The 25,060-nt window shown below is 42.9% G+C and overlaps 1 protein-coding gene across 1 annotated transcript in view; it reads right to left on the bottom strand.

Moving 5' to 3' along the window:
• Positions 1-2,499: 2,499 nt before the first annotated feature.
• The window catches only part of ash1l (ash1 (absent, small, or homeotic)-like), a 63,178-nt gene continuing 40,617 nt past the window's right edge, over positions 2,500-25,060 (bottom strand). Inside the window, exons 16-27 of the mRNA XM_083779804.1 lie at positions 21,073-21,242; positions 19,568-19,720; positions 17,396-17,450; positions 16,672-16,804; positions 14,134-14,415; positions 11,146-11,232; positions 10,569-10,659; positions 9,269-9,407; positions 7,405-7,577; positions 6,453-6,619; positions 4,157-4,727; positions 2,500-3,729 (exon numbers count right to left, since the gene is read on the bottom strand). Coding sequence (XP_083635930.1) covers positions 3,638-3,729; positions 4,157-4,727; positions 6,453-6,619; positions 7,405-7,577; positions 9,269-9,407; positions 10,569-10,659; positions 11,146-11,232; positions 14,134-14,415; positions 16,672-16,804; positions 17,396-17,450; positions 19,568-19,720; positions 21,073-21,242 — 2,113 coding nt within the window. The 3' untranslated portion in view covers positions 2,500-3,637. The remainder of the gene's footprint in view (positions 3,730-4,156; positions 4,728-6,452; positions 6,620-7,404; positions 7,578-9,268; positions 9,408-10,568; positions 10,660-11,145; positions 11,233-14,133; positions 14,416-16,671; positions 16,805-17,395; positions 17,451-19,567; positions 19,721-21,072; positions 21,243-25,060) is intronic.

The following is a 25,060-nucleotide window of genomic DNA, read 5'->3' on the forward strand; positions in this document are numbered from 1 at the left end:
CCTCAGAGTTACAGACCCATAATGGCCCATTTGGTTCCAAACTATCATTTAGCTGGAGACCCCCAGGAACTGCCTCAAGGACCCCTGGACCCCACATTGGGAACCACTGCACTGTGTAAATGCAGTTAATTTACCTACTCCAGGACCAGGGTCTCATTTAAAAAAGCCTTTACTGATGTCTACGAAAGGAATTGACCAGCCTATCAACAGAGAAGGATTTTTAAACTCATTATTTACCCAGAAATACTTTGACCTTTATAAATACATAACCTCTACTGGCATTCAGTTTGGATTGCGACACTTTGTGGTTTTAAATTAGTTTCAGTGTCTTGGCACCAGGTTATTAGCCCAGAATAAATGTATTGCTGTTACGGGGCTCATAAAACACCAGTGTGTGTCTCAATGCTAAGTTTTGTGTTGGCTGAGCTGGCTGGTAGCATTTTTGCTTGGAAACAGAGCAGAGGGTAAACTCATTAGAGTGAGACTTTAGGTCTAGTTATATGGCCTTGTTGGTTTTCCTAAGACGGTTGGTGAAATTCAATACAGACAGGTCAGAGATTACTGTAAAAGTTGAAGTTTGCATAACTCTTGAATAAATCATTGGAATGTAACAGTTTTCAGCGGAACTTCAGTAGTCTTTTCAAGAAAAACATCAATGTTTGTATTCACAATAATGTAGTGCCTTTTATTAAAAAAAAAAAAAAACAACCAACCAAAAAACTAAACAAAAAAACAAAAACAAATAGAATATAAAACAAAAAAGTAAAAACCAACAGCATTTTTTTCATGACTTAATAATCATAATTACAAACTTTGAACGAGTGGAAGAGGCTTTTTCGACAAACTGTACACATCACAAAATGTCTGCCAGTCTGCCATTTACAATGCTTGCATCTTATTTTGTGATTGTCTAAAAATAACTAAACAAATCACACAAAAAACACACAAATACAAGAACAAGCATCATAACCATGACTGCTATCACAAAACAGAACCGTTTCTCATCAGAAAGAAAGAAAGGAAGAAAGAATGAAGGGAAAAAATAAAATAACATATCGAGCTGACAGCTTACTTTTGTTAACTGTCACCTTATTTTTTTCAAAAATATGATAACATTTTTATGTTGGTTTGTTTTTTTAGTGTTCAACACTTTGCAGCAAAACACAAGGAGTGTAATTCCTCCTCAAAAAAGTAATATTATTAACAATAATCCTTACAGTGACTGCACTGGGATTACAGAATCACCGTTTCAAGTCTCCGATGCCGTTCATGTCCATGTTGACATTCTTGTCGCTCATGCAGTTAAACATCGATCAATTTCATTTTATAGGCAATGGAGAGTGAAAAAAAACTGACCTTAAGTTCTTACATCGCTCACTTATAGGACAGTTAACGTTGTGATTTTATGGACAAAAACAAACAAAATAAAACAAATCCTCCCTATCTCCCCTTTTCCTCCCAAGCTTAAGTGTCTTCATTATAGTAATACAAATGGCAGAAATTATAATATTATCATTATTATAATAGTCATAATACATATAGGGCTGAGTCCTGTACATTACAATAATACACAAAATCCATTATCAAGATATTGCTTTTTGGAGACACACTCATTGTGTTAAGTTTGTATATACATCGACTTGGCACTGTACAGCTTCCTCTCTCTCTCTCTCTCTCCCCTTAGTCAGTTTTTCAATGTTTAAATCATTTCTATGTCAGTTTATAACATGGGCACACAGACTAATCCCATTTTACCAAAGGCATTTGGGGGGAGGGGGGGTAAAGAAATCTCATTGAATATCGACAATTATCTTAAAACATTCTCCATGGCAACCGGGAACATAATTTTTGAAGTTGAAGAAAAAGAAAAACTACATTTCCTTCTCTCTCCCGACATACAATATACACCCCCTTCCCTCCCTCCCTCCCTCCCCAAAGAAAATATGAAAATATGACTGTCACCATACATTTCATGTTAAGTATTGTTTCCATAATTTTTCTTAAAATTGTTAATTGCCATCAAGCCCTTATTTTTTTTTCTCCATTTAGTTTTTCCTTTATATCTTCAAGAAGTCTGGGTACAGACACACGCACTCACGCACACGTCGTACGCACACACACACACGCGCGCGCGCACGCATACACACACAGAAGAAAAGAAAGTGTGCTCGCGTGCACACATTTTGCGCAAGGCAGCCGGGGAGCACACGGCGTTCTAAGGCGTTAGTACGGTGAGAAGCCGGCGTTCCTCTGCCTGGTAAAAGTAGAGCTGGTGAATAAAGTTACCTCGGAAAGAAAGGAAGGATGGCGAAGCCGACTGCCTCGACACAGGAACAACCACGAGACCTCAACGAGACACTTGATGGACGAAAAGCGCACACTCGATCCTCCCCCTCCCCCTCCCTACTACACACGTACTCTAGAAATAAACAAAACACAACCCCCCCCCCCCCCCCCCCCCCACAACACCCACCCACCCGTCCCCACCCCATCCAGTCCTTCTCGGTTTCTAAAATGAGTTAACTACAGTATAACAAGAAAAAAAGAGAATAGATGTATCTTTTAAACTCGTTTTTGTTTTTTTGTTTTTTGTCTTTTTTCCTTTCATATCTAGACTGCATCCTCTGAATACTGGTGTGAGAGTGTTAGTGTGTTTTTGCTGTTACTCGTGTTGTTGACGACGCGGGAGCTTCACAAAAATGTCCATGGTACCAAAAAAAGTGCAGTTGACCTCCAACTCGTTCCTGCCGCTCTCTTCCTTCTCTCTCTCTCTCTCTCTCTCTCTCTCTCTCACACACTCCCCGTCCTCCTTTTCCTCTCTCTCCCTCCACAAGTTCGTCAGCGGTGTTTTCTCACGTCGCTCCTATGCCTTTTCATCCAAAAAAAAAAAATCTTGGTACAATTCCTTCTTCTGTGCATAATGTTGACCAATTGTCATTTACAGCTGAGACACACTAGGGGGCATCAGTCTCCAGCTTTCTCATTCCCATTTGATACAAAACAAAACCAACACACAGCCATCCCCCCCCCCCCCCCCCCCCCCAAGCCAGTTCAGTACCATTTGTTCCTTGCAGGCGCGGTGGAGTTTTAAACGAACCGTACGTACGTCTGAGCTGATAATGCAGACGTTGTTCGGTGCTTCAGTCTGCTCCCACACACGGCTTGCAGGCTTGCTGCTGTTCATTTTTGTTCAATGCATTTAAGTGCATGGGTTATTTCTCCTATGTTTATTAAAAAAAAAAAAAAAAAAAACACATTTTGCATCACACTACGTTGACGATTCTGCCCCCCCCCCTCCCCTGAGTTCTCCATGTGAACCCTTATATATATATTTATATATATATATATATATATAAGACTGTAATCGCGGCAACACTTCTGACCTCTTTACCCCCATCAACGTCTACTCAGTCCGAGATGACAGGAGGTTGGAAGGAAGTCCATCCGGAGAGGGTCCTCAGTGACGGAGAAGGATCTACAACACCTCTCCCCTGACAACGGCCGTCTCGTCTCTTCCCTTCTTCTTCTTCTTCTTCTTCTTCTTCTTCTTCCCGTCCCTCCACTCCCCCAGCAGCTCTCAGATATGTAGAGATTAGTAGCGTGCTTCCTTTAGGCACGCGGCGGGAAGAAGCAACGCTCATTTCCTTCCCACAAAATCACCGAAGCCAAGTGTCCGCCGGCGAAGCCGTCGTCCGGCTCCCTCCTCCAGGAGGTACGTGACATCTATGGCTGTGGAAGCAACAGATAAAGAGTTTCAGGGTTTCTGTCCAAAACCGAGAACTCTAGTACTGCTGGTTTTCTGTCCTATACGAAGAACCCTATAGTTCTGCTAGTTTTCTATCCTACCGAGAACCGAGGTGTCCTATACCAGGACCTCTAGCATTGCTGGATTCTCATCCCAGCCAGGATGCAATAAGAGTTTTTCGTGTTGGATTACCTTATCTCAAGCGAGTCCCTGCAAGTTGGGTGCTTGTAATTAATCACACCTGCTGAACATGCATGATCACCAGCCTATAGGTCTACTCCACCGGTTTTGGTCGTTTAATATAAAAAACCAGCAGTACCAGAAAACCAGGATTATACCAGGGCTCTCCCGAAAGGACCAGGTTTCTGAGGAACATCACCTCCTCCCTCCTCCCTCTTTAAGTCTCCTCACCATTCTTGCTGGGCGTTCTGTGCAGGAGGTCCAGCAGGATCTTGTTGAGTCTCTCCCTCTGTGCCTCCCTCCTGCCCAGCCCCGGGTGGTGGTGGTGGTGGAGTGGAGAGGAAGCCGAGGATGAGGGGAGCTCCAGCATCTCTCCCGCCCTCCTCTCCGTCGAGCTCTCCTCCAGCTCCCTCCGCTGCTCCTCCGCCTCCTGGCGCTGCTGCCGCCGCCGCCGCTGCTCCTCCTCCACCACCTCCTCCTCCTCCTCCTCGTCATCTTCCTCTTCCTCTTCATCCTCATCTTCATCCTCGGGATCTCCTCCCCCCTCCCCTCTCCGCTGGGTTCTCTGGGGCCGTGCTGGCGCTGCTGCCGCGGGAGCACGCTCCTCGGAGGCCGTGTCGCCGTCGTCCTCTCCTCCTCCTCCTTCTCCTCCTCCTCCTCCGTCCTCGCCGTCCAGAGGGAAGTCGTCTCCTCGGTCGCAGGAGGAGGCGTCGTCCTCGCAGCCTCCTGCTCCTTTGGGACGTTCGCTCTTCCAGGCCGAGCGGCCGCCGTTCCTCTTGTAGTTGTCGGGGACGTAATGCGGCTGTTGACAAGAGTTGTGACAACGTCAAAGATAACAGTGGATGGTGTAGCGGTACAGATGCTCGTCTCGCCTTGTGCCCTTTGTTTGTTTGCTTGTTTAAGAAGCCTAAAGGCTTCATAATCTAAATCAGCTGTCTCCCTCTCAACTTTCCTACCGTTTGTTGCCCTCTCAGCTTTTCTATTATCTGTCTCCTTCTCAGCTTTCCTACCAAATCTCCCTCTTAGTTTTCCTACCATCTGGCTCCGTCTCAGCTTTCTTACGGTCGGTTTCCCTCTCAGCTTTCCAACTGTCTGTCTCCCTCTCATCCTTTCTCATGTTTTGTTTTTCTCCCTTAACATGTCTCTCTGTAGATAGATACACTGTACCATAATAACAGACAATTGTTATCCTTCATCTCTAATACATAACAGGATATTGCATCCATTCTTATTACAAGCTAATTTACAGTCATCACTGTGTAATTAATGATCTCTAATGAAAAAGGCTTAGCATTTATTCACGAAAAATAGTCTATGTAGCTTGAATGTGAATCTGTCGGCAAGGTGAGGAGTAGGTATGCTGCAAGCGAATTCATATTTTTAAATCAACGTAGCCTTGCTTGTGCATAATCTGTTTGAAGTAGGGTTGTCCCGATCGGATCGGGTGATCGGAAAATCAGCTCCGATCACATGATTTTCAAAAGATCGGAATCGGGGAGAAAATATAGGAATTTTAATCGTCTAATGTAAATCTCCAAGAAAGATGTATAATCAATGAGATTTTGTTAAAAAACTGTCAGAGATCATCAAACAAAGACTAGTCAAACTCAGAGGCGTGAAAGACATGCACTTATGATGATGAAAACAAAGGAAATGCAACCCCGCTATGTATGATGGGATAGGTAGGTATCTGTAGTACTCTCTCTGAATGATAGAGATACTCTATAAGAGTTTTAACTTGACTTCAGTCCTATAAACTAGGGGTTCTCAACGTTTTTAGCTGGGGATCCGCGGAAATGCTTTGGCCATGTCTCGCGCCCTCCCCCCCTCCCCACCCCAATACAAATTTACTGCAAAAATAACCTTAATACTAGAGAAAATATCCGCCATTTATTAAATTTTTTGATGAGCTACCTTTTGGATTTTTTTAAATTCCTATTTTTTGATGAAGAGAGAAAATATATCATAAATGAGTACTGAAACCAGATATAATCACTAAGGAATGTTTATGCATGCACTATGTGTACTATGTAAACTCTAAACTTCCATTTTCCAGCCATTCAGTTTTGTTTTTGTTTTTTTATATAATTTGGGGACCCCCCAAAATAATTGGGTTGAGAACCCCTGGAGCTGTAGAACTGTATTCACTTTCAATAATTGAAAGGCAACACAACAGACTACACTAGAGTGACATACATTAGGACATTTGCTATTGTGATATGGCATAAGTGTTACAGTACATAAAAATATAAAGATCGGATCGGGAAAGATCGGTATCGCTATGTCTCAAAATTAAATGATCGGAATCGGGAGCACAAAAAAAACGTGATCGGGACATCCCTGATTCCCTGTAGTTCGAAGCACAGGGTAAGCAGAGTGATCGCCCTGCTTAAGTGCAGTGCTAAGTCATACATTGAGCTGTAACATTATCTCCCCCCACCCTTAAAATAGCTTCCCTGCGTTTATGAGGGCAATGACAGCTCTGAACGAACAGTCTGTCCTCCCGTCTGACGACACCGACACTCACCGAGAAGTCTCTTTTGGGCGCGAGGCGCTTGGGGAAGTGGTTGAAGGCGTATGGCTTGGTGCAGACAGGGTAGCGGTTCCTGTGGATCTTGTAGAAGAGGTGAGCAGACTTGTCCAGCCGGTAGTCGCAGATGTAAACGTCCTGCTCTTTGACGCCCTTGGGCCGTCCTGTAGGGCAGAAACACACACTCAGGATTAGCCTGGAGGTTTAACCCATTTAGGCCCGACGTTGATATTTAAAATAAATGTCTTCTACATTTTTTGGAAAAGCCCTGTGTTTCCATGTCAGTGGTGCTCAACCTATTTCATGTCAAGGACCCCCAGAATTATCTGTATTTGGCCGCTGACCCCCATCTGAAAATATGTTGTTCTAGGGACCCCCAGGAGCAAAGATATGAGTTAAAAACTTTGGCTGTGAAAGCATATTATATTCAAAGATTTGCGCCACATATTCTCGATTTTTCAAAAATAGCAGACCTACAAGCTCGTAGCTCAAGCTATGAGCTCTGCTATTTTTCAATAGCTAAAGTGTAATATAATGCTTAAAACACCAAAAGGGGTTCCTGCCCAGAACGGGTTAAACAGGTTCTGTCCTTAGCTGTCAATGATGCAAGAGCAAGTCATTTATGTTTAGTTGTGTGCCGGTGTTGTGCACCAAACATAGCAGATCTACAAACTACAAAATGCATGGAGCAGCGTTGCTGCTTGTGAGCTCGTACACTGGATTTTTGTGTGTGCGCATGACATCGGGATAGATCACACTTAACTGTACGGTAATAGTTGTATGTTTGCCTCATATTTACACACCACTAAAATATCCAGAGCAGGTGACGGTTAAGTGGCACACAGACAGTACAAAGAAAAGCAATAGGACTGCTATAGTACAGTATAGAATAGTAGTGTGTGTGCGTGTGTGTGTGTGCGTGTGTGTGCGCGTGCGTGCGCTGTCTCACCTTTGCAGTAGGTGTAGAGGTCGAGGACGCAGCATGTCCCCACCACGGCCTCCAGTGGGATGATCTCGTACAGCGGCATGCGAAACAACTCGTTCTGGTAGAACCTTCGTGACGGAGAATGGTGGGTCTCGTGGGGACGGAAGTAATGGTGGCCAAAGGCAAACCTCTCACCCCTTCGACAAGGAGAGACAAAGGGAAAACAAGCGCTTGTCAGCTGCTTTAATACGACTGGGAGTTTTGTTTAAACTGCGCATTAAAAACCTGCACTGTGGGGAAATTATTCAGCAAGCTAGGAACCTCTCTGTGTAGAATTTTATGGACCATGGTCAGCCTTGACAAAGTATAGAGCGTCGCAGTCCCGCCCCCTACCAGGGCCCAGGAAATTATTCCCCGTTCATTTTCCTCATAGACATTTCAAACAGTATTTATTTAAAGACCTTTTAAGTGTCGTACAAAGCCAACTCGAGGTGTGAGAAATCATGACAGTAAACACAATGTGACGCTCTATTCCACAGGAAGCCAATTAGTTTCCTAAACTGGTTCCTCCTAGCCTGGGCAGCATTCTTTTTGGGGTTTATGACCCGGTCGTGGGAGCGTTATGGTGTAGTTATCAGGCCGGAAACCCTCAATCTGGAACTTCCTTTCCCTCAAACCGGAAGAATAATACCTTCCAAATAAAAGTAGCCTCACGTTGCCAGACTGTTGCCTCTCGCAATTTGAAATGCTTATTGTCCGGACTACAAAACAATGACTACATCATGACGTAACAACATCATCCTGATGACTACAAAACAATGACTACAACATGACGTAACGATATCATCCTGATCCGACTACAAAACAATGACTACAACATGACGTAACGATATCATCCACTCCCGAACGGATCATTCGGCAATTTAGTAACCAGACCAGGCTTTCCTCCCAGGTGGAAAGCCTGGTGACGAGAGGTTAGGTTCCTTCCAACATGAGTTCTCGGACACAAACATATTATGACCCTAAGAAGTCTCATCATAATTTTTCAACCATGGATTCCACAATGCTACGCCAGACTTCCCGGTCCTTCATTGCCACCCCCAGTTCCTGCCTACTGAAGCACCCGTCGTTCATTGCCACCCCCAGTTCCTGCCTACTGAAGAACCCGTCGTTCATTGCCACCCCCAGTTCCTGCCTACTGAAGCACCCGTCGTTCATTGCCACCCCCAGTTCCTGCCTACTGAAGCATGTGTCCCTAGCGATGTCATCAGGGAACGACAGCTTTCTACCTCTGGTCCGCCCTGAGGCAGGACTCCGGAGAAGAAGGGAAGATATAACCTCATTGTCAGCTCTGTAGCAGTGGCCGGGTCTTACCAGTGAAGAAACACAAATAAGTCTATTCTGTGCTGACTGCAAGTGGTTTGGTCAAGTTCTCAAACTTGGGAGGTTCTGGCTAAATTAGTTTCCACACAGTTTTAGCCCATTCATTGAATTTAGAGGTCACCAGATGTATCACGTAGGCAGAGATCCCTGACCGTCTGGCGATGCGAGACTATGTAGACAGTAGTAACGGTACGTCAGTAGTAGGGATGTCCCGATCACGTTTTTTTGCTATTTTTTGACTATTTTTATTAGAACTACAGTATAGAAGGACTGCCATTGTGGATTTTTTTTTTTTTTTCATGTCATTTGAAAGCAGGGAATCATAGCAAAAATAATGATGTATTGGTTAATTAAATTGAGTGAATCTAGCAACTACAGCTTATGGAACTGAAGTCAAAGTTAAAACACCATTTGCATGGCTTTGGCTATCATTCAGAGATAATTTAGATAGTAGGCCTACTACATACATATTTGCATTTGTTTTCATGTGTTCTGTCCGACTCACTTTTCGTTTTTCCAGAGTTTCTCAATGCGGAAGATGTCCAACTTGTCTCTGTTGACGTGAGACAGGAGACGGTACGACTGTCTGACAGGCTGTCCTTCTGGGGTACGTCTGCTGTCCCTCATCAGGTACACACAGTCACCTGAATGAAACGCACGCACGTCGCACGCACACCACACGCACACACTCTTGAATGTCTGACCAACTAACTTTCTATTTGAATTAAAGGACAACTCAACGCAATACAATCTCTGTTGCCAATCCAATAGATTGAAGATGAAGTGCTGACATACATGTATGTGTTCTGAAATATCGGTCTAATTTGAGTTTGACATACTTTTGTCTGTTCATGATCATATTTACCATTACCACCTGCATGTTCAGCAGATTGTCTATTACAATACAGGTTTCCTTTAGTTTAGTGTCGTTTATTTCGATCATCATCAACCATAATTATGATATAGGTCATTACAATTTACAAGTTACATCCCACATTTATTTTCTTTCTTTTTCTTTTGGTTGATCTAAAAGGCATAGGCCGAAGCTCAGAGCTTGTTAATGCATGGTTTGGATAGTCTATTGTGGTTCTATCAGTGTTGATTTGGTCGACTAAAACTAGGACGAAAAATGTTCGTTGACTACCTTTTTTCACTGACGAAACTAAATGGAAATAAAATGAAAACTGAGCTATGATGACTAAGACTAAATATATCGACAATTTCGTCAAGAAATAAAACCTAGACTAAAATGTTAGGAAGGAACTAGTGCATAAGAGATCCAGTATAAGTCATCTTACAGTTCATTGCATGCTGAAAATAGCAGACCTACAAGCTCACAATGTGTCACAGTGCAACGTGTTGTGAGCTTGTAGATCGGCTATTTTCAGCAAGTGTAAAATCTGCCATTCCAACGGCACCAAGGCCCGCCAAAATGCATTTTAGTCTACTAAATCAACTGTAGATTTAGTCGACTAAAATCTTATGATATTTCGTCGACTAAAACTAGACAGACAGTAAAACATTCCAGGTGACTAAAATGTGACTAAGACCAAATCTAGAAACCAGTGACTAACACTGGTTTCTATAGGGATTCATTCTGCCATCCTAATTAGCCCTTCACTAAGTCCCTCCCCAACCCGTCCTTGTCCAATAGGCACGTTAGCAGCGAAGACAGCTTGACCTGCATAGCAACCGTTGCTAAATTATTTGAATTGGCATTGGACAATCGCGTTTTAGGGTGGGATTTAGTGAAGGGATAATTGTTGACCTCTGTGTATTGTATAAGGTGTGTTTGAGTTAGTTACCTTGGTGCAGCAGGAGTTCGTCCCTGAGCAGGCAGATGTAGTAAATGGAACCCGACTGGGCGTAGCTGGGCTGAGGCAGCATGGGGACCTCCTACACACACAAATATAATAGCGAAATTAGCAGATCTACAAGCTACATGAATTCATGTTGGTGATTATATAAAAGGTATTATACTGTATTCATTTATAATTGTTAAGTTCACTCTGTATATCCATTGGCATAATAGCATCATGATGACATTACAAAACATGGGCTACATATGGAAGAAATGTGTTTAATAAAACGAAATTAACTGCTAGAAGGTCCTAAATTAACTTCAGTCACCGTCTCTGTGTCATGTTATTCTTCCTTGATTTTACAGAGTATAGAGATCGACTACTATACAATGAAATCAATCTGTATACAAGATCATTTCAGATTTCGGGGGAGGGAGGGAAAAACTAAATTAACTGTTAACTACATTAACACTTATAGGGTAATAGGGATAATAATGTGTTTAATGAAAGAGTTACACAGACAGTTAAGAGAGGAAAGGGATGCATAAAGACGTTGATGATGAATTTAAGACGAACGTACCCTGTCCACCGGGCGAGGGTCACACTGCTCACACAGGTAATGCTCCACCTCCGCCTCCAACCGCATGCAGTCGAAGTGCTGCCAAACCTAAGACAATGTCAGTCAAAACATCTGGTCAGACCTGCTGGTGATGAAGAATGCATGCTTCTTTCTATGTATCGTATTACTATTTCCATCACCAAAACGTTGTTGTAATCTGGTCAATTCAGCCTCATTCTTACAATGGTTTATCTGTCTAATGTAGGTTGGTTAACCCATAGTGGGCGTGAACCCCCTTTTGGTGTTTTAAGCATTATGTTATACTTTAGCTGTTGAAAAATAGCAGATATGCCGAGTGCCGAGCTATGAGCTTGTAGGTCTGCTATTTTAGAAAAATCGTGAAAATGTGGTGCAAATCTTTGAATATATATTCTTTCAGAGCGAACGATTTTAACTCAAATCTTTGCTTCTGGAGGAGGGTCCCTGGAACAATTTTTTTTCAGATAGGGGTCCACGGCCAAGTAGGGGGGTCCTTGACATGAAAAAGGTTGAGCACAACTGACAGAAAACTGTCCGGATTTTAGAAGACATTTGTAGAATCGTTCTCAGGTCTAAATGGGTTAAAATTGGGGGCAATTACATAATTATGTTATTTTAAAAATCGTATCGCTGTCAGTGTCAGACCATTAACATTCTCTGTCAGCATCACTAAAAAATGGCCACTAACTAACTAAGTAAAAACAACATTCATTACAGCTAACCACAAATCACTGGGACTGGGGAGGAATGTGATCACACGACAGCTCCATCACAGTCACTGTCTTGCCTGGGTGCCTTGATTCAATCATGCGGAGACGAAAAACGGGAGGAATTTGATTACAACTCTCCGTGCTGTTGAAATCAGACTACAGAGGGCTTCTCCCTCCCTGCCTCCAATCACTAACAGATGGAGAGGGTTGTTTGATTCCCTCTGCTTATTTAACCCATTTTGGGCCTGGACGTCGAAATAAAAAATAAAAAAGTCTTCTAAAGCTTGACAGTTTTCTGAAATACCTATGTTTTAATATCAGTGCTCAATCTCGGTGCTCAATACCCCCCACCGGTCTGAAAATATGTTGTTCCAGGAACCCCTCAGAAGCAAAGATTTGTGTTAAAAAACCTTCGCTCTGAAAGAATATACATTCAAAGATTTTTCAAATAATGAGCTTGTAGATCTGATTTTCCAATAGCTAAAGTATGACATAATGTTTAAAACACCAACAGGGGTTCCAGTCCAGAATGGGTTAACTCAACATTAAAATAAAGGATTGTATCGGCCACGTCATTAGGTCACCGGATAGTGCGTGGTCACCACATATAATCGTAACATTCCCCCCAATTCAATTTCTGCTAGAGACGTGTTGCATGTTCTCCAGCCCCCTCTCTCAGCCCTCGGTTTCCTGTCCCTCTGTTATGCTATCTGACCAAAGAATAAAGGACTTTTATGTCCTGTCTGCTGCTCTATTTGCTATTGTGACTCCAGAGCAGTTTCACAGAAAGGTTGTGTTTGTTTTACACATCATATGTGGTTGATAAAGACCCTACCAGCCACATTGGCCAGTAGGCAAAAGGTTTGTTTTTGTGGCCAAGTAGAGGAAATGGTTAACCCATTCTGGGCGGGAACCCCTTTTGGTATTTTAAGCATTATGTTATGCTTTAGCTGTGGAAAAATAGCAGATCTACAAGCTCATAGCGTAGCACCGAGTGAATAATGTTGATATAAAAATGTGGACCACCACGCTGTGTGTGTGTGTGTGTGTGTGTGTGTGTGTGTGTGTGCGCGCGCGCAAGAGCGAGACGCAGAGACAGAGAATGATTTAATGAAAATAAAGATTTTAGCGACCTGCCTCCTGATCTCGCTCTATTTCGCCCTGTATGTTCCTGTGTGTGTGTGTGTGTGTGCGCGCGTGTGCGGAGAGAGAGAGAGAGAGAGAGAGAGAGAGACGCATGTATCACAGGATCCTTCACCCAGACGTGAGACTGGGTTTTTTAATTGAAATTAAAAAAACAAATGTATCGGGTCTGGATCATCATGCAGTGTGTGATCCCTAGTTGGCGAACAATCGTTTATAGTGTGAAAACCACAAAAATATAATGACAGACGATATTTAAAAAAAAAGACTCCTGTAGTGTGAAATACATAACGATCTGATGACTCGCCGACAACTTTAACAGGTTAACTGCGGACCATTTACGGACGTCTTTTAGGCTAGACTGCCTTAGTTTAAAGTTATCTTTGAGACTTTGAACAGCCACTGCACCGACCGCTGAGTTGCTCGTCATGAAAATCCACTTTAAAACGGTGTAATTGCTTGTTGTAGTGTTGAAAAGTATTCCAAAGTGCCGACCACAACAACAGAACGAAGCAGGAAGCGCTCCGCACCGTTCCCTCCCTCCATTGTAATGAATAGGGACTCAATTTCCCAGAACCCTTTGCACGCCAGAGTGACGGACCTTTTTGCGATGACGTCACAAAAATGCGCCTCATATCCCATTCTGTCCGGTGGATTGCCCGTATGACATGAAAACTGATTAAAAACGTGGATTAAACAATGAAAACATAACTCGGGCAACTTGCGAATCGCAGGGAAAGTGTTCTACAATTAATTAACTCGAGCAACTGCTAAGTCTCTCCTACACTGTCTCCCTTTTAACTTTCCTACTCTCTGTCTCTCCTACATTGCCTCCCTCTCAGCTTTCCTACAGTCTGTCTCTCCTACATTGTCTCCCTCTCAGCTTTCCTACAGTCTGTCTCTCCTACATTGTCTCCCTCTCAGCTTTCCTACAGTCTGTCTCTCCTACATTGTCTCCCTCTCAGCTTTCCTACAGTCTGTCTCTCCTACGCTAACTCCCTCTCAGCTTTCCTACAATCTGTCTCCTCAGCACTGTCTGTCTCCCTCGTCTCCACAAAGAGCAAACACAGAGGCCAGTGGACTGTTCAGTGTCGATCATTAGAAAGACAATCCTCACCATGCACTTTTCACACTGGATCATGAGTCCCTCATCCTTGTACATTCCACAGATGCAACGGATGACGTCGTCGTCTTTGTCGTGGGACCCGGGCCCTCCCCCGCCGTGATGATGGTGATGGTGGGCGTGGTCACGCTCCAGCGAATCAGAGCTGTCGGCCTCGCTGGCGGTCTCGCCCACGATCTCGTCGATCTGGACGGCGGCCTCGTGCCGGGCGCTGTAGTACGCCTTCCGTAGCCGACATACGTCCCTGCCCACGGAGGACTTCCTGCCGTAGTATTTCTGAAAACAAATGAAAGTCATTTTTACATCGTGTTAAACACTCGCTATATTTTATACGTAGTTGTAGCACAGTGTCAAGCAAGAATAGCTGTCCCTACAAGCTTTGTGAACCTCTGAAACCGCCATTTACTCAATCCTCTCAAAAAAATTATGACGTGCCCAAAATAGGGCTTTAAGCAACTAGTCGACTAGTAAATCCACTAGTTGACCTTACTGTAGTTGATAAGAATGTTCCCAATGTACAGTTTTTAAATGTACAACTATCATTTAAACACAATAGGTAGGCAAAGTTAAACAACTAGTCGACTAGTAAACTAGGCAACAAGTCAACTAGTAAAAATCACTAGAAGTGAAAGCTCAAAATAAAACATGGTAGGACGTCATTAAAAGGTTAGGAGAGCTACGTGTGTCCTGAAAGCATGTGAACTCAGCATGTGACTATTTTAGAGTCGTTTTACTCACAGCTCTTGAGCACAATTGTAACTATAATAGTAACTAAATATATTCTGCTTTTGCTTTCACAGCTGCAATCATCTTGTATAAGAACCAGCTGTTGATTCCGTTCAGTGGTGGAGACCTCGGTTTGAAATTTAATTTGTCTCAGTGGCACAGCTGCAGGCGGACACATTAAACTATAAATATTGACAGGTGGTTAAGGAACAAAAGAACCTCACAGTGCAACAACATACCATATACTCACCATCCTAGACAAACCCCCAGCATTAAAACTATGTGTTCATAATTCCGTCACTGAAGCCTTTGAGGTGAGCTTCCCACTAAGTCCACTGGGATGTGACCAGACCTGAGGACGATTCTACAAATGTCTTCTAAATCCCTGTGTTTCTATGTCAGTGGTTCTCAAACATTTTCATGTGAAGGACCCCCAGAAATATATGTATTTGGCCGCCATCTGAAAAACACCCCTCCAGAAGCAAAGACACAAGTTAAAAACGTTCGCTGTGAAAGGATATATATTCAAAGATTTGCGCCACATTTTCATGATTTAAAAAAATAGCAGACCTATAAGCGCATAGCGCCACGCTATGAGCTTGTAGATCTGCTATTTTCCAATAGCTAAAGTATAACAAAAGGGGTTCCCGCCCAGAATGGGTTAAAGGGCCATGAAATTCTAAGCGTATTTTTTCTTGTATTCACGTATCATGCGTCATTCTTTTTTCCTACAGCTTTTAGCAACGGCGGCCACGCCCCAGGAGATTTTAATTGGACAGCGTTTCATTGGATAGCACCGCCCATCCCTCGACGGTCCACACAGCGTACGCCTCTAAACAAGAAGGCAGTGGCACTACTCTGGTTTGGCGTCTGTTTACATTATAAAAAATATAATATATATAACAAATGCACAATCCTATGAAGCAGTGGTTCCCAAAGTTCCCCAGGGGTCCTTGAGGGAGTTCCAGGGGGTCCCCTGCAGCTAAATGATAGTTTGGAAGCAAATGGACCCTTATGGGTCTGTAACTCTGAGAGTGTACAAATTGAACCAAATGGACCCGTGTACGCTCTCAGAGTTACATTAACATTGATTGATTTTACAATATCAATCGGGGGTCCCAGAGATAGAAACGCTATTACGGTAAATGTGGATCCATAGACTAATATGCATGTCAAACTGGGGTGTCCATGGAATTAAACGGGTTGAGAATCACTGCTAGAGCCGTAAAGATCTTCTCTTATTGGGGTCCCTGCCTGGCATATATTTTCAAATGGGGGTCTGCGGGGCTAATTAGTGTCAATTTGGGGGTCCTTGACATGAACAATGTGGGATCCACTGGCTTAGCCTACATCCCGTCTGCACTAGTGTAGTTTTTGAACATAAACCAGATACCAGAAAAACAACCTACGAAATCAGCCTAGGGTTTCACACCTCTTCAATGAAGCTATCCATCTCAAGCCAGTACAAATAAGTTTTTCTTTTATAATTTGTTTTAATTATTAACAAAAGGAAGTTGTCCTAATTTAAAGGTCCACTTAAGACCTGTCACCCATTATGACTTTAAGACCAAGTGCCCCAGAGAGGTTTTTCAAGTGGCACTTGTTAAAACTTGTTAAAACACTTGTAAGCTTGTAGACTGGCCATTTTAACTATTGAAAAATGTTTTGCAAAATAGTAAGGCAAAGAAGTTTAGGGATAAGGTGTTTAGCGGTGACGAAAATGGAGCCCTGTAGCTGTTGCTGTGTCTTATGTGTGTGTGCGTGCGTGTCGGAGCGTGCACGACGTGTGGTGGAGCACCAACCCACCTCTGCGTTGCGGAACACTTTGAGCATGTCGGTGTCGAAGGCCTCCACCGTCTTATAGTGTCCGGTGAGGATCTGCTTCTCGATGGTGCTGAGGTCCAGAGGATCAGACACTTTCTCATAGTACTGACTGTTCCTGATGACAAACACACACACACACACACACACACAGGTTTCTAACTGTATTTGTCTGCTGGTTGGTGCTGCTCAGAGCCATCTAATAGAAGAGTTGCGATATTGAGGGGGAAGAAACCGAGCGCTCGAGCGCTGTTCATGCAGCCTGAACTGAGACAAGCTGGAGTTGGGAATACATTGTTTTCAACGAGAGCGGCGCAAATAAGAGCTATTTTTAAGCATGTGTGCAACATGACAACTGTTTTAAAGTATTGTACAGTAACAACTAAAGTCTCTTTAATGTTTATGTTGTACTATTACAAAAAAAAACGATCTAAAATAAAGGTATTTAAGATCATTAAAGATGGGCTGTTGCCTGAGTCCCAATGCATTTCTGCCTACTTCCGGTCCAGGATTTGTCCCAGTTGGTTGTCCCCATTCTCAATAGAAGTCTATGTAGGAGAGCCGCAATTGGACTAAAGCCCCATGAAGTGAACGCAGTTTGCGTAACTCTGTCCATATCTATAAGGCTCTGGTACTGCTCAACTTTAACATTCTGTTAGAACTCTCGTTCATTGCTTGACCAGTACGTGGGTTTGATAGACATTCTTACCTCTTCCTAGACGGGAGGTTCACCAGCGGAGCAGCCAGCGTCTGCCCAGCTGAGTCTGTGTGGTCAGAGAGAAAGAATGAATTTCCTGTCAACACAATGTCATTATTTTTATATCACAGTGCATCACAGCGCATAGACGGAAAGAGAAATGCTGACTGACGATCCAGTGAGGTTTGGAGGTCAGAGTAGGAAAGGAATTTAGGAGTTGTAATGGAACGTTTAAGTCTAGCTTTAACCGCTCAATGAGAAAACAGAGGGACGGAAATCTGTTGTAGAATTGAAAAGAAACAGTTAATTGCATTTGTGCAGACAAAATAAAAGGACTTGCATATCTAATCGAAAACCAATATTGTATTATACTGTATTTAAATATATAGCCTATATTTTAACAATTCCTATAAAACTATCTGATATAAAACAACAGCCTGGTTATGGTTAAAAAAAAGAATAGCATTATTTTAAACTAAGCTAAACAGTATAACATGTCAGGTTAATTTTAGGCGTGTTCAAACGAATGTACTCATTAACCCAATTAGACCTGAGGACGATTCTACAAATGGCTTCTAAATCTTGACAGTTTTCTGAAAAACCTCATGTTTCTATGTCAGTGGTTCTCAAACATTTTCTTGTGAAGGACCCGCAAAAATATATTTAATTGGCCGCCGACCCCCATCTAAAAATATGTTTTTCCCAGGGACCCCCCCAGAAGCAAAGATTTGAGTTAAAAATATTCGACTCTGAAGGAATAGATTATATATTTGTGCCACATAAAAAAAAAAAATCAGCTATTTTCCAATAGCTAAAGTATAACATAATGCTTTAAAAACACCAAAAGGGGGTTCCCGTTTTGAATGGGTAAAAAAAAAATATATATATATAGCATTATTTTAAACTAAACTAAACAGTATAAAATGTCAGGTTAATTTTAGGTGTGTTCAAAGTAACAAATGTATACTCGTTAAAAGTTAAAAGAGGAATCTTTGCCCTCTGAGGTTTCATGGGCTGTCAGCCGCACCCCGATATATATACCGCCCGTCCAGTGTTTATGTAAACGGCTGCTACGTGTGTTTACATTCGGCCCTACATGCCTTTCACTGAGACGCACGCAGCTCAAAGTCAAGTTACATGAGCAGCAGCAGAAATACCATGGAGGTAATATGACTACAGCTTAAACACATTAGAGAAATGACTGGCACTTCCTGAAACCTACAGAGGGCAGCGTTCACAACCAACCAACCAAGCACCACATGCTCTGAGACCACATCATGACAGGAACAGGAATAGCCGTAAACCGCATGCACATTTCCTGCAGAGGAAAGTCCTCTAGGGTCACTTAAAAATAAAAACATATTTTTCAGGTATAGCAATAATGGAGGGCTTCGTTCAGTGACAGACATTTAGAGGGGCAGGTGCTCAAGTGAAAAAAAGGGGCACCTTGTGCAGTGTGTGGAACCGGATGGTTGCCTAATAGTGTGAGATTTATAGATTTTGGGGCCAAATGATATATTAGAAGCTTTATTATCAAGAATTGGTCAATGTCATCATGGTCCACACACTGTACACAGTGTACACTGTACAAAAAAAAAGAGGAAAAAAAATATTCAGGGGGAAAAGGGGAGGGGGTGCCTCTAGCACCCCCTAGTGTCTATATGTGCACGCCACTGGCTTTGTTCGTTCGCTTGGTGTGTGAACTGACCCTTTATAACTGGTGATCATTCATCGCTCGGTGTGTGAACTGACCGTTGTAACTGGTGATCATTCATCGCTCGGTGTGTGAACAGACCCTTTGTAACTGGTGATCATTCATCGCTCAGTGTGTGAACTGACCCTTGTAACTGGTGATCATTCATCGCTCGGTGTGTGAACTGACCCTTGTAACTGGTGATCATTCATCGCTCGGTGTGTGAACTGACCCTTTGTAACTGGTGATCATTCGTCGCTCGGTGTGTGAACTGACCCTTGTAGCTGGTGATCATTCATCGCTCGGTGTGTGAACTGACCATTGTAACTGGTGATCATTCATCGCTCAGTGTGTGAACTGACCCTTGTAGCTGGTGATCATTCATCGCTCGGTGTGTGAACGGACCCTTGTAGCTGGTGATCATTCATCGCTCGGTGTGTGAACTGACCATTGTAACTGGTGATCATTCATTGCTCAGTGTGTGAACTGACCCTTGTAGCTGGTGATCATGTCGCAGATCTCCTTGAAGATGTGAGCCAGGCGAGCCGTGCGAGTCACCTCCGTGTTCTCCTCGGCGGCGGCCAGACGCCGCGTGCGCACCGACCTGGAGGTCTGCAGCGCCGAGAACTGAGTCAGGAACACATCTGGAAATAAATGGTGCATTTATAATAGCGTCTCTTTGTCGAAGGCACTTTACATAGATTGTGCATTACATTCACCCATTCACAGACAGCAATGGCGGAGGAAACCAATGCAAGGCATGGGTTAGACAAACCTGTCCCCCAATATTTTTCCTATATGATAAAACACTGTTTTAAAAAAGAAATGCCACGCACATATTTTTTCCAGTGCATATGGCAGGCCTTGTTGAAGGATTTTGGAAGAGATTTTGAAGGTCTGGTTCAAAAAAGTGAACCAGTATTTAATGTGTAAAATCCATGATATTTACATTGGAATGAATGAGCCCGGCCGGAAAGTGTCTAAGTGGGAGAGGCCAGGTCTTAGCTATAGGTCCATTAGATCAGGGGTTCTCAACGTTTTTGGCCGGGGACCCGCGGAAATGCTTTGGCAATGTCTTGGGACCCCTCCCGACCCCCAATATGAATTGACTGCTACAATAACCTTAATAATAGAGACAATACACCATAAATAAATACTGAAACCAGATATAATCATTAGTAAAGGTGTATGCATGTACAATGTGTACTATGTAAACTCTTCATTTCCATTTTCCATTTTTTTTTATAATTTGGGGACCCCCCCCAAAATAATTTGGCTCCTGTCCCTTCCTAACATTTTAGCCTAGTTTGTATTTCTTTTTCTTTTGTTTTCCATAATATATTTTTTATCCCACGATTTTGTAACCCATTTTTCACCCCTGTGTCAATCATCCTGGGCTCTACACGCCCTCCGCCAACCTGGGGAGAGCAACGGACTTAACTCATGCTTCCTTCATGCTTGAGTGTCCAAGTTGCTCCTTTACACCTGACAGGGGGGAGTTTCCCTGGTTGGACGTAGCGCGTGGAAAGAACACGTTATTCCAACCAGTTCCTTTCCCCTCCATCAGGCGCCCCGGCTGGCCAGGGGGAGGCAGTTTAGAGACCAGGATTACTGCATGTTTTTTTGTGAGGGTACCTACCCTAGGCCTAGGGGACACGGGGAGAACATGCAAACTCCACACAGAAAGGCCCTTTCGCCAACCCCGCCTTCGGGTATGGGCAATGATGACGCAGAGGAGGAAACACGCCGCCAGCACCCACAGCGCCCCGAGCGGGAATCGAACCCAGGACCTTCTAGCTGTGAGGCGACAGCACTACCAACTGTGCCACCGTGCCCCCTTAGTTTGTATTTGTTGACGAAATTGTCAGTATATTTATTTAGTCTTAGTTTTAGTCGTCATAATTAGTTTCCATTTAGTTTCCATGTGGTTTTCGACGAACATTTTTTGTCTTAAGTCTTAGTCGACGAAATCAACACACCTGACGCTCACACACACCTGATTTGATGTTGCCGTCGTCTCGGATGACCCCTGCCCCCCAGCGGGTGTAGACGGACAGGCTGCTGGCGTCCCTCTCTCGCTCCCCTTCCCTCTTCAGCAGCTCCTGCTTCTCTCTCATCTTCTCCCAGTTCCTCAGGAGGAACACTCGATGCTTCAGCACAAAGTTCCTGACGGGCCCCAAGACAACCCAGGAGGACTCCGTTAAATCACTGCATTCATTCATTCATTCATATGGATGTACCGTACATATATGTGCAGAGATTAAAATAGGGTGCATTTTGCATCCCAAAACACAGTTTATAGTTAAGGGACGCAATAAAACGACCCCTGCGTCCAGGATGCAACTGGGTTTTTTTCTAGTTTTTTTTTGCTAGCTTTAATTATATTCATGTAGAAAACAGAAGCAGAAATGGTCATTATAACCATATAAAATGAAATGGGAGTCAAATGCTGCAATTTGTAAAAATGGCAAAATATGACTCCTAACGTCGTTGAAGTGGGACTCATCAAATGTCCCTGGGACTCATCTAAAAGACCATCCCTGCATCCCGGGACTCATTACATTGAAAACCTATTTACATCACTGTATGTGTAAGCAGGGACGTGCACACATAGACATCAAAGGGGGCTTGAGCCCCTGCCCTTTTACCCGTCTGTAAAACAACTGTCCTCTCCAGACCACGAATGCAGCATTTACTACATGGTGAAAGAAATGCAAAATGCCCCTCCACTCCTTTCCATGCCGGAAGGCAGCATTCAGGAGAATTGTTTTTTTCCCCCGAAGTCTCCTGAACTTGGAACGCAGCATTTTGCGTTGAACTAATTTGTTTCTAAATCCATGTCGTTACACACCGCATCTCCACTAGCTAAAGAGTGCTGGGTTTGCGATGTACAAGGTCTCAACGTGTTGCAGCGCGATGCGTTGAGACCTTGTAGATCAGCTATTTGTGTCCAAAAGTGCCCTCTTAACGGGATTTCAGCCCCTGCCTCTCTAACACTCTCTGCACGTGCCTGTGCGTAAGGTGATGCAGTCTGTCTGTGCGAGCATGTGAACTACTGTACATGTGTACTACATACAATTCAGACTGCAATCAATCACTCAATCAACCATGTCTTCAATCAATCAATCAAAACCTTTCCACATACAATATAGGTACTTCAACATGAGACAGAAACCGTTTGGGCAATGGTGTTTTTTCTACAATTTCCATGTAAAACTTCTCTAGTGAGACAATGTTTTCTTACAGAGTTCTACTCAGCTTGCAGACTATACTTGGCTAATGCTGTTGTAGAAAACGGAGCCAAAGCATTTGGTTTCAAGTCTCCGTAACACTTCAAACTATATTTCCTGTCTAGTGGTGTGTGTGTGTGTGTGTGTGTGTGTGTGTGTGTGTGTGTGTTACTGCTTGTATTACTATCCACGTGGGGACATAATGTCATTTGAAGGATATTACAGACCAGACATTTTTACTTACGCAGAATTTTTTCTGTCCCAATTGAGGATAAAGAATTAAATAAAATGTGTATATATATATATATATATATATATATATATATATATATATAGTTAATTACAATGTAGGGTTAGGTTTCACTAGTGGATTAGTTAGGTTTCAGTGGATTGGGTTACAATCAGTGTTGTTTTTGGCAGCAAATTTAGATTTTAGTTTTAGTCAAATAGTCTCTTAAATAGTTTTCATTTAGTTTCAGTCACATTTTAGTCACCTGAAATGTTTTAGTCTAGTTTTAGTCGACTAAATATCATCAGATTTGAGTCAACTAAATATACAGTTGATTTAGTCGACTAAAATGACGGCCTTAAAGAGGCACTTTTTGCAAAGAAATATATGTTAATGACGTTTAGAAGCTTTAGAACACTTTCCTGGGGGTCTTTATGTGTGTAATATGTGGTTTTAGATATTTTAGATTTTAGCAGTGAGCTCAGTGTCTCTGATGTCATGGACACTGGGCTCACTTACGTACTTCCTGGACTACATCAAGGAAGCTCTTAGAAGGAAGTGAAGTGGTCACATGACTGGGCTGCGCCATGACACTTTCATGGACACTTTCACGGGAGCCAAACTACACCCGGAAGTTCGGCAGAATGCACTGGAGCCAATGAGAGCTCAGTGACCAGCTGATGAACAAACATTATTTATGAATGACTGAGACCTTTTGTAAATCGCTTCTGGAAAATAAAATAATATATAACACGTTATTTTAGGCTGTCTTATTTTTTGATGAGCATACTACTTAATGTGATTTATTTTTTCAAAGAGCAGAGAGCAGCCCAGGCAGAAAACTTACTATGTGCTCTTCTATAAATACCTCAATAAAAATAAATAGTTATTACGAAAAAACAACCACTCAGAAAAAACGTGTGATATCACTTATGTCTTCTTTCATATTCCTGAACCAATTATATGACAAAGCTCGCAATCGTTCATGTATAATGTTTGTTATGAGCTGGTCCAGCCGGCTCCATTCACTGCCATGTATTCATTGCACTACCGGTGTGAGTTTGGCTCCCATGAAAGTGTCCATGAAAGTGTCATGGCGCAGCCCAGTCACGTGACCACTTCACTTCCTTCTAAGAGCTTCCTTGGACTACATGGCTGCATCCGAATTGCTAGGGTTGTTCCCTACTCCCTACCCCCCATACGGGGATCCAGACTCTAGTGGACTCTATAGTGATGATTTCGGACAATACTCCCTGTATGGGGAGCACCGACTCTGACGTCAATATCGGTAGAGGGCGCTGTAGGTCCGCGGGTTCATGTACTTTTTATTTGCATGAAATCCCCATTAGGTTTTTTCAGATCGCCTCATAAAGAACTGTTTGAAAAATAAACAAATCATCCCGGCCGTTTCACTCATTTGGATATGAAGGATCAACTGACTACAAGAAACCAGTCAAAACGCTGCTGCTGAATTTTCGCTAGGAACAGACTGTATCAAATAAGTGACTGCAGGCTGTCACCTCCCTGCAAGGACAATTTTTTTAAAGTTTTAAATTCATGAATGAATAAAGAAAAAATAGGTTAATGAAAATATGTTTGCAGGCATTTAGGCCTATATGTCTATGATAAAAAGGTTATTTTAAAATAACATAGGCCTATGAAAAATAGCCGATCTATAAGCAACGCGACGTCCGTGTTGTGAGCTTGTATCGGGTAGGCCTACTTTTGGTAAAGAATTACCAAAAGTAGCCGATCTACAAGCTCTGCTCACAATAATAATACGGACGTTTGGTGTTAACAGAAACAGCAGTCCAATAAATGACTGCCTACATAATGAAGTTTTAATGTATTTATCGCAATTCAATGAAATAATGTTAGATAGCATATTTTTTCATGGCAGGAATTAATGAATATTAATAAAACATATGTTCGTATTTAGCCTACGTTTGTGATAAAGAATCTCACAAATATATTCTACAGCAAGCAACTGATTCCTCTCCTAACGTCATGCGCTGGGCCTGGGTGATACAATGGATCAGTAATACTATTACTATTAAAATAAAATAATTTCAAATAAATGCACAGATCATTTGTCTCGAGATCTGTAGCTTCGAGATCCGCCAGGGAAGGGAAAACGAAAGTTTAAAAAGTACATTTGTGTTGAGTTCTTTCGCTGGTTCAACTTCTGCCTCTTCTGAGTTGGAGCGCAATGAGCGCATGCATGCAGAAGCAGCGCACGTGCGCAAACGCGTGCATGTGCGCTCAAGAGCGAGCTTGAGCAATGCATTATGGGGCAGATTTGCTTCGCTGTGTTTTTGTAGTGACCATCGGATGCTCCCTACAATTCCCGGTGCATTGTGGGATACTTCAGTCCACTATGTTAGGGTGCAAAAATGCTCACTACACATTCGGACACTACAACAAAATGGCGGAACGCCAAAGTAGTGCACTATATGGGGCATAGGGAATGAATTCGGACGCAGCCCGTCTCAGTAAAACAGCCACAAGGAGGAGCAGTGCACCAA

This window comes from Protomyctophum parallelum (genome assembly GCF_964188405.1).
Source record: "Protomyctophum parallelum genome assembly, chromosome: 1".
Classification (NCBI taxonomy): Eukaryota; Metazoa; Chordata; class Actinopteri; order Myctophiformes; family Myctophidae; genus Protomyctophum; species Protomyctophum parallelum.